The sequence below is a fragment of the Calonectris borealis genome, chromosome Z (genome assembly GCF_964195595.1).
Source record: "Calonectris borealis chromosome Z, bCalBor7.hap1.2, whole genome shotgun sequence".
Classification (NCBI taxonomy): Eukaryota; Metazoa; Chordata; class Aves; order Procellariiformes; family Procellariidae; genus Calonectris; species Calonectris borealis.
In genome coordinates this window covers 38,668,733-38,678,461 of record NC_134352.1, presented here as the reverse complement: position 1 = coordinate 38,678,461, position 9,729 = coordinate 38,668,733, and the positions used below count along the sequence as shown (strand labels likewise).

Here is a 9,729-nt window from a genome sequence, read left to right as displayed (position 1 = left end):
GCATCAAACCCCTCGATCTGCGCGACAGCCAGGTGAGGCAGTACCCTCGGCCCCCGTGACACACGAAGAGTGTGCCGCTCCCCTCTTGAGACCCCGGGGGGGCGCGGGGCACCCTTCCGCCTCCGGCGGGGAGCTCGGGCGCGGAGCCTTCCGCTCGCCGCTGCCGCCGGCCGCCGGGGGCCGTTGCCCCCCGCCACAGACGGCGCAAGCAGGGGGCGTGGCCACGCCCTCCTGACGCGGCCATTGGCGAGCGCCGCTGTCAGCCAGCGGTGGGCGGACCCGGGCGGTGGCGTGCGGCTATAAAGAGGGCAGCGGCGGGCCGAGGGCCTGGGAGAGGTGGGTGGGCGAGGGGGGCGTGTTGCTGTGGGTGGGCTGAGCGGCGCGGCCGGGGCGGGCGGGAGGTGCCACCGTGGGGGTGCCGCGGGGCTGTGCCGCGGGCCGCCTGGGCTCGCAGCCCCTGGTGCCACCCTTCGCTCTGCTGCGGGGGCCGGCCGGTGGCAGCATGGTGGATGTGTTCAGCGGGCGGCTCCTAGTCAGCAAGGACGGCCGCAGCGTGGACCCTGAGGAGGCCCTGCAGAACAAGGTCGTGGGCTTGTACTTCTCTGCCGGCTGGTGCTCGCCGTGCCGCGACTTCACCCCCGTCCTCTGCGACTTCTACACGGAGCTGCTGGAGGAGACCCAGCCCCCCGCCCCTTTCGAGGTCGTCTTCATCTCCTCCGACCACAGCGCCGAGGAGATGGCGGGCTACATGCACGCCATGCACGGGGACTGGCTGGCCCTGCCCTTCCACGACCCCTACAAGCAGTGAGTACCGGCGGCGGCGACCCCCGGCCCCGCCCAGGCCTTCCCGCGAGGGGCGCCCGGGCCGGGGGCTGCGCCCGCCTGGCAGGCCGCGGCAGGCGGGGTGCGTCTGCCCCCCACCGTCAGCGTCCCTGCTGGCACCCCTCCGCGAAAGCACGGGAGGGGGCAAGAGGCGTGGGTGCTCTAACAGCAGCGTAGTGTAACAGCGAAGCCTCTGGCGCACAAGCTCCCCGGGAGCTCCGCTGCCCTCCTGGTCCGCTCCTTCCCTTCCCGTGAACAGTCTGAAATCCAGGTTGCGGCGTCTTCCCTTGGGTGAGGCGCACGGTGCAGTGTCCCGACAGTCGAGTCCCGCCTTCCTCCTGGCCTCTGAGCAGCGGCTTCTGCTGGCTGGCTCTGCCTGCGCTCCCGCGGAGCTGTGCCACAAGCTGACACTAAACAGCTTACTTTCTTCAGAAAAGTAGCTCGGCTTTAGCCTGTTACATCTGTAAAGAACGCGATGAAGGGAGACTAGTTCTGTGCACTTAATTTAGGATTGAAAAGGTCTTTGACGAAGGGTTGATAAAGACCCCAGGTATTAACAAGATGACAGGAATAGTGACTCAAAAACAAACTAATGGCGAACGAGGATCAAGTGATTGTTTTTTAGCACAGCAGTAGTTGTTATTAACGTGGTTCTGGGTTGTCTAGCTTACTAAGGCTCTGGAAAAAAGGCAAATGAAGCAGCAAAACTCATAGCTGAACAACTTAGAGGAGAGCAGAGCACACTATGAAGAATTTCAGACAGATACAGGTAAGCTAGGTGGAAAAGAAATGTAGTAACAGCTGGAGTTTAGCAGTGGCAAATGCACATGGTAACTGGGATGTAAAATTCTTGTGCTGATAGGTTTCTCAAGGAGCATTCCTGTAGGCAGCTTGCTCAGCAAAACAAAAGAAAAAGACATGATCATGTGTTTAGGGCCACTGAAATGCCTGTAATTGGAGGCTTAAAATAAGTGCGAATACTGGTAAAGGGATTTTTTTTTTCCCTCTTTACATAATGTATAAGTAGATCATGGAAAATATTGTTACGGATGTCATCAAAGGCAAGGAGTTAGTGTGACTTTTAAACATAGACTGGGTAATTAAACTTGCACCAAGATTTGTTCTTCTAACAAAGAACTCTATTCTAGTACTTCTAGTAACTTCTAGTGTCCATTTAACTCTAGATCCATCCCTGTGTGCTACCCGGGATAGAGCTGTGTAACACCCTAGCTACTCAGTCAACGCGGAGCAGGTTTACTAATCTTGTTTTGTCAGTGCACTTTGACAACCTCAAGAGCAAGCAGCCTGAAGCCAGGAACTATTTCAGCCTTCCTTGGCTCATTCCTGTCAGCAGCCAATTAATGTTAGGCCTTTTTAACAACAGTTTCCATTGACTTAAAAATAGATGGAAATAGCAATGCTGTTTTACATAGTTCTCCAGAGACCCCCCGGCCAGTCATTGTATTTCGTAACTACTAATCCTAATAGTATTCAGGCCAATTTTCTGACAGAAATGTAGCACTTGAAGTTACTACGTTCAGCAAGCTGTTCGGCGTAGACCATGGGAATGCGCTTACAGCTTCAGCCTCTGTGGATTAGGGGTCTATTTCTGACCCTGTTCTTGCCCAAGTCATGTGGAATGGAGATAGAGATAGTTTAATTGGCTTTTCTGTGGCAGTCCATAATGCCCTTCGGAGTCCTGCAGAGAAAGAAACACAGCTTGTCTGGTCAGGGATAGCTGTGAGATCATAGCATTTGAAGTGGCTTACTGAAGAACAAAGTGCAGAGGGATATGAAAAGGCAATGTTTTTGAAGTTTGTTTCTTGCATATAACAATAAAGGGCTGTGTGGAGATGTTCAGGGTGCTTTGATTGAAGTAACTGGTAGTTTGGCTTCAGGGATACTGGTGAATCATTGTAGACTTAGAGCAGGCAGGTGTGTGTTCACTATAATTCTGGCTAGGTACTAGTTCTAAGTAAGAATATAATTTTAAAATTGACTAACATAAATTAGTAATTTGATTATTAATATTTATTAACATCCACATATTTATTAACATTTATTATTCATTAATATTTTTAAAGTTCCATTGTAAATAATTCAAATTGGTTCCTCTTTTGTGGACTGTTTAAAGAAGGCACTTCAGTATCTTCAGTGAAGTTAAAGTATTCTAGCTGGTGACTTCAGTGTTTAAGATGCATAATTGCAGTGTAGATTGAAGTCTCTTCTAGGCACAATAGAGCCAATTTTAAATTTGCCATCTAAAATATATTTCACAAATGGAAGCATGAAGTTTCTTGGGGATGAATTTTGTCTTGTTATGGAATAGCCTGCATTCATATTTGCAGAGTGTGAACTGTAACGCCTTGCACATACCTGCAGAGAAGCAAAATACTGAATTCAGAGCAGGATTTTGAGACTCTTCCGTGCTGTTAGTCCTGACTGTTTCCCTTAGGTGGGACTGCACCTTTACTATTTCATGTAGTCTGTGGCATGACTAACAGGAAATAGTGCTCCTGATGCCTTGACTGTTTGCAGCTTTAATGTTGATTTTTTGCTGCCTGAGGCACAGGCTTTTGTTCCTTGCAGGGGTGCGTGAAGACAATCTAGTAGGAAGTGAGCACTAGGAGGAGAAAGGGAAGAGTAGAGAGGAAGAGCAGGAGTAGGACAGAACACGTCAACAACAAAAGCTAGTAAATGGGGACTGGTGTTTTAATTATGATACACAAAGATATACTGCTGTGTTTATACTGAGCCCTGCTGTGAAAGGTATCATTCTCTGTGTGGGTGCCCAGCGCATGCTAGTAGTTCTTGCAGGCTGCCAGATAGACAGGTGTTTGCTGAATCCATGTCCTGTACACCTCATGAAAATTAGAATCCCAAAGAATTCCTGAAAAAGGAAAATAAAAAAGGTATGCTTACATTTTATATTAGGAGGCTTTAGGTATGAGGGTGGATTGGCACCTACAGGAATAGGGGGAGGGGTGGGGCTAAAAAAAGGAGGCAGAAGGAGAAGAGTGAAAGTGTCTGAGCAGTTAAGAGCTATTGCCTGTTCTTAGTCTTTTTAGACTGCTATCTCAAAATCGCAACAGACACTTTAAAATTGAATCCCATCCTTATGCTGTGTTTGTTTATGTGACTAACACTTAACAATGCAGAGAGTTCACAGCGAAAAGAAAATAGACATACAGCTGTGTATTACAGGCTATACTGCTAGAAGCAGATTAGCAAGATGTCCATCACTTTCAAGTGAAAGCATTTCCAAGGGAAAGCTGTTAAAATTCAAGTATTGTCAGATATCACAGTACACAAGTGTATAAAATGTACCATTTATGTTCCCAATATGATATTAACTTTGCCCCATGTTGTCCACATCTCAAAACCCCTCTTGTGTTTAGGTCTTAAACCCTGGTATAAAAATGCTCGCCGATGTTGTGAGTTAGCCCTGGTGGGCAGCCAAGGCCCACCCAGCTGCTGGGTCACTCCTTGCCCCAGTGGGATGGGGGAGAGAATCTGAAGGGTGAAAGTGAGAAAACTCATGGGTTGAGATAAAGGCAGTTTAATAGATAAAATAAAGATGAACACACAAGCAAAGCAAGATAAGGAATTCATTCACTACTTCCCATCGGCAGGCAGATGTTTAGTTAGCAATTTCTGGGATAGCAGGGCTCCATCAAGCATAACGGTTGCTTGGGAAGACAAATGCCCGAATTCCAAATGTCGGTCCCTTCCTCCTCCATTCTTCAGTTTTTATTGCTGAGCACACTGTCGTTTGGTATGGAATATCCCTTTGGTCAGTTGGGGTCAGCTGTCCCAGCTGTGTCCCCTCCCAACTTCTTGTGCACCCCCAGCCTCCTCGCTGGCAGGGCAGCATGAGAAACGGAAAAGGCCCTGGTGCTGTGTGTTCAGCCATAGCTAAAAGATTGGTGTGTTATCGACACTGTTTCGGTAGCAAATCTAAAACACAGCACCACGCAAGCTGCTACGAAGAAAATTAACTCCATCCCAGCCAATGCCAGTAGTACCTAGTAATATAAAATCTGTGCTCTCAGAAACTTTCATCCAGTGCTCTCATTAAAATCAAAAGACCTAACAATTGCAATGACTTCCAGTTTGCCTCAATCTTAATTTCATCTTTTTGGTATTTCATCTGCAAATGAAGGTTGCCCTCTCGTGTTCTAACCTGCATGGCCAAGGTCTGATATCTCAAAGCTTTTGGCTAAAAGATTCCCTGTGTCTGTACAAAGGTTACTTGTTCAGTCTTCCATAGCTATCTTTAATAGCTTCCTCTTCTGCTTTGTCTGTTTGGGTCTTAGATTTTTCTAGTCAGTAAGACACTGTATGTACCTTTACACTTTACCTGGGAATAGCTAGGCAACTGATTTTTAAGAATGTCGTTAGTTACATCACTGTATTTTACTGTAAGAGAATTGAGTTTGCTTTCGTAGCACATGTGATGTTTCTGCTTATGGTTAATGATTTAATAGATTGTCATTGGAGTTAGTCCCATGGCGCATATGTAATTTGTGCCGGTGAGTCACAGGATTTGAGATCCCTACAGGAGAGGATGATCTTAACAGGTTTTAAAAAGTCGTTTTTGTAAGCACCTGTACACACATACACAGTGATTAAGAAGCATTGTCTGCAGAACTGTTCCTGAGCCATCTTCAGGTCCATTCTACAAGCTGCACACAAATGTAGGCAAAATCTGTACATGTTTCAATCTGGTTTGATGCAAGTAACCTTCAGCGCAGAAGCTGTGTAAACAAGATGCCGTGATGGAGTGGATAAGCTATATATGTATTCCCGTAGGAAAGCAAAATGTTAGTTTCCAGTCTCCATAGCAAATTAACTTTAGTTTCCTACTGTTCTGTCTCTGGTTGCTACGATTGTGTTAGGCATCTCAAGCTATTTTATTGTCTACTGAACCAGTAAAATGCATCTTCCACCCATCTTGTTTGTCATACAAGTCGTATGAGATGATGGTCTTTTACATGGTTTCTACACAAACTTGCTTTGGAATTTTTTTCTACCATTTTAGCAGACTTTGGAAAGGTCTGTGGGGATTCTTGGTTGCTTGTTTTTATTTCAGAATTCACTGAGAAAGTAAACCAGTTGCTAGACCATATTATTGCTGCTTCTGTAATATTTCCTGCATTATGGCTCAGCCAACGTGATGGCAGAGCAGCATCCTTCACCTGTTGATTTTTCTTCTTTTAAGGAAAAATACAGAAGGAAAGATGCATTTCAGGAATGCCTTGTCTGGGCCAGTATTTTGCTTAAGTCTTATTTTTAAGACTCCTCCTCTTTTCCAGGAAGTCATAGAGAATGTCTATATATTAATGTCTTGTATTTTTTAACAATGTCTACAAATCTTTTTTTCTACTTAATCAAAATTATTTGGCATTTGAACCTCACACAGCAGATGTTCTTGCTTGTAGTGGTGGCGCTCAGGCACTATATTTCCATTTAGTGTTTAAGTTTTGTTTTGAGAGTGATGTTATTCATATTTTGGAAGTTGACTATTCCGTTATTGCTTGTTGTGTCTCTATCCTCTGGTTCTTACAAAGGTGCTTAATTTCTGCTCACTTTGATATAAGGCAAGGGGGGGTAATTTTCCACACAACAGATTACATTTGTTTTGCGGAGGTTGTTACTTTTAGCTGATCTTTTGCAGTTCCCTTAACCTGTTTCTTATAACCCTTCTGAAACACTTGACCTCTTCCTCAAAACTGATTACATTTTTCTGGGATTTCTTTTAAACTGCACAACTTGTGTCTTAGGTGTAGATTTTGTGTTCCTCACTTTTCCTGCTAGATACCAGCATGTCTGTCACCATAGCTTGCATTCCTACCACTAAAACTGTGGGGACGTCCTTGTGAGGACGATGTGCTAGAAGATATTTTCTCTTAACTGCTGCCTTCCAAAAAGAACATTATGAATTCATTAGCATCTATATTGTTTCATTCATGGCTCTCTAATGTGAACATCTAGTAGGATGACCTATGAATAGTCATAGGAAGAGGTAGGTAATAGTTTTCCTACCTTTTAGTTTAGTTTGAAAACGGTGCAGAAACACCCTGGCGTGGTTCTGACTTTGTGTCCATCAGTCTAAAACCCATTTCTCTGCCTGCTTATTTGTGTTCAACAAATGGTTTCCTTTCTTCTTTGGACATTTAGTGTTAATGAAAGTAGCATTTTTGCTATTGCCATGTATTTGGAAGAATTTGTTTTTGCAGTGTCCTGATAAACACGGCAGGAAACTTCAGACGTTCTTTGTCTGTTTTTCTTTCTGAGTTGGAGCTGGGACAGTGAACTGGTTCTGGAGTTCCTGGAAACACTTGAGGCTCCTCCTTTTGAGCAGCACTCTCAACAACTAACTCTGACTTTATCTGATGTCCACTGAGATGTTTAATGAGCTCAAAGCTCATTGACTGTCTTTTAATTACCTCTGTTGTGAATTAATAAAATTCATGCCAAAAAATTGTTGTCAGTGCTAGTGATTAAGTCTTAGTCTCAAAATTGTTTTTTCTGGCTTATTTGTGTCCTGAATTTTACTTTTTCATTTGCACTGAAGCATCACCCTTCCAAGTGAGATGAATTTCTTTTACAGAAGATACTGTCATTCTATAAAGATAGATCCACATGCCTTGATCTGTTCTTCCTCTTTATTTTGTCCTGTAACAAACAAATTTTGTCATAGCTGTTGAACTGTTTTCCTTGGAAACGTTTTTCATCTTGCCATTTGTGTTGTCTGTGTCATGCTCAACTAAAGTGGCTTACTATGCAGTATTCTTTGATTGTCTCCTGTTTTTGCATATTCCTTTTGTTTGCATCTTACTTATCTCTTTCAATTCATCCATATAAATAGTGAATTCTGGTTTACTACTTCATGTGGCTGATAGCCTGCTATTTGTGCACTTTCATCTCTGTGGTGTGTAATTAGTAGTCATGCCTTGTTATTTATCATGTGCCAGTGTCAGCAAGTATTTTTGTCTCTTTTTGGATGTTTTGTGTCCTCTAGGTTTTTCCCTCTAAAAGTTATTTTTATTTCCAGTATTAATAATCTATTTATTAATTTTCCATGTATCTTGAGTTTGATCCCATTAAATTTCCATCCTTCAGAAGTCTTTTCTTATTAATTTTTCCTGGGTTGCCTATTCATCAGTTGTTAGAATAGATCCTGATTTTGTTCATGGAACATCACTGTTTTGTATGGCTTTTTAATTTTTTAACTGTGTTAACTGTTTTGTTATAAAACAGTAGGCTATTTAAGACCAAGTTATTTGTAATCTATCTGGATTTTGCCATCTCCTGACATAGAGAAATGACGACTGTTGTCTGTGTGATGGACAGGGGAGGAGTTGAAATTTCATTCTTGGACGACTTAGATGGGTGGTCCTTATTCCATATCTTTATGGATATGGAATACATTTCTGAATGTAGAAGGCCTGTTTCACTGAGGGATTTTAAGGCATTTCTGCAATCTCTTCTGTTTACACTAAAGGATCATGCATCATGTCTTAATGGAGGTTATAGGAATAGCTCTATGGGATTGGCACTCTTGAACATCTTTATACGGGAATAAATGTCTAATGCTAATTTAAGTGAGCTCCTCCTCCTATCCAGTAAAAAGGGACCAGAAGACATCTGTTTCTGGCTAGCAAAAACAAGGTGGAAGGGCGTGTCACACTTCCTTCCATGGACCTCTTTATACTCTCTGAGAGTCAGTCTCGGCCCCTGTGGAGACTACAGGCAGCAGGGAAGAGCAGTTTCAGGAAGGGTGCTGCAACTCTCTGAACTCCCTGAGCCAAGTTTCGCCATGCAAACTCCTGCTGCAGCCTTGTTCATCTCCCTGTGCTAGCCAGTGCTCTGCCTCAGGCTCTGAGGAAGCCCAGCAGTCATCACTTCTGCTCTCCCATGCATCCTGACCAGAGTACCCTTCATGAGAGACTAGGAGTTTTCTTAAAATGCTCCCTAACGGTGTGTTTTATTTTTAATTTTTTCCCCTCAGTGATCTGAAGAAGAAATACAACATAACAGCAATTCCTAAACTGGTGATTGTGAAACAAACTGGAGAAGTCATTACTGACAAGGGAAGAAAACAGATCAGAGACAAAGGGCTATCCTGTTTTCGGAACTGGCTTGAGAGTGCAGATATCTTTCAGAATTTTTCTAGCTAAAAAGTTGGCAGATGAAAGCAAGACAAGGCATCATGGAAAACTTTGTAGAGCTCTGAAAAGATTTTGCCTTGTTCAGAACAAGAAGGGTAAGGCTTATTTATCTTTGCTTGTAAACAAATTTTGTTTTCAACTTGAAGATTAGCTATTCTAGTAAGTCATAAAATGCAATTACTGTTTTATTTTTAATGTTCTATTTACTACATTCAGTATGAACCAAAGCATTCCTGATAATACTGAAGAACTTCAGGAAGATAGGCTGTTTTAGCAGTAATAATGGAGCACTGTGAAATCTATGCAGACACTTACTTTGGAAAATTTGTACAGTAAAAAAATATATGCACAAACCTATTTTTCTTGATGACAGCTTTTTTTTCTGGTGATTAGTACATATTTTATTAAGAAAAGGAAATTGTTTGCTTTAATAAATAACTTTATGAAGTATATGTGTCTAATGTGTCTTCCTTGTCTATCTGAACAAGCTAATCAGAAAATGTCATGATTTTTAAATAGGGCACATTTGTTTGTCAGCACTGAAGAAATACTTTTCTTTGTTTCTATTTTACTTTGTGTGGGATTTACTTAAGTTCTGCTGAGTTTTCCTTACCTCTGGATTTTTAAACTTCGCACTGTAAGCTAAGTTGTTATCTCCCAAGTTAACATCAGGTCAAGTCTAAGAAGAAAGCGTTTTCCATCTCCTCCTTTTGCCAAAGTGTGTAGAAGCAAA

General features: G+C 43.2%; 1 protein-coding gene across 2 annotated transcripts; it reads left to right on the top strand.

Moving 5' to 3' along the window:
- Window positions 1–427: 427 nt before the first annotated feature.
- On the top strand, window positions 428–9,444 carry NXNL2 (nucleoredoxin like 2). Of its 2 annotated transcripts, none has more exons than XM_075136607.1 (2): window positions 428–804; window positions 8,837–9,444. In XM_075136607.1, the coding sequence occupies exons 1-2, from the start codon at window positions 503–505 to the stop codon at window positions 9,003–9,005; spliced, it is 471 nt and encodes a 156-aa protein (XP_074992708.1). In that variant the 5' UTR covers window positions 428–502; the 3' UTR covers window positions 9,006–9,444. The 2 variants fall into 2 exon arrangements, with proteins under 2 accessions (XP_074992708.1, XP_074992709.1); XM_075136608.1 differs by lacking the exon at window positions 8,837–9,444 and adding an exon at window positions 7,120–7,520.
- Window positions 9,445–9,729: the final 285 nt, after the last annotated feature.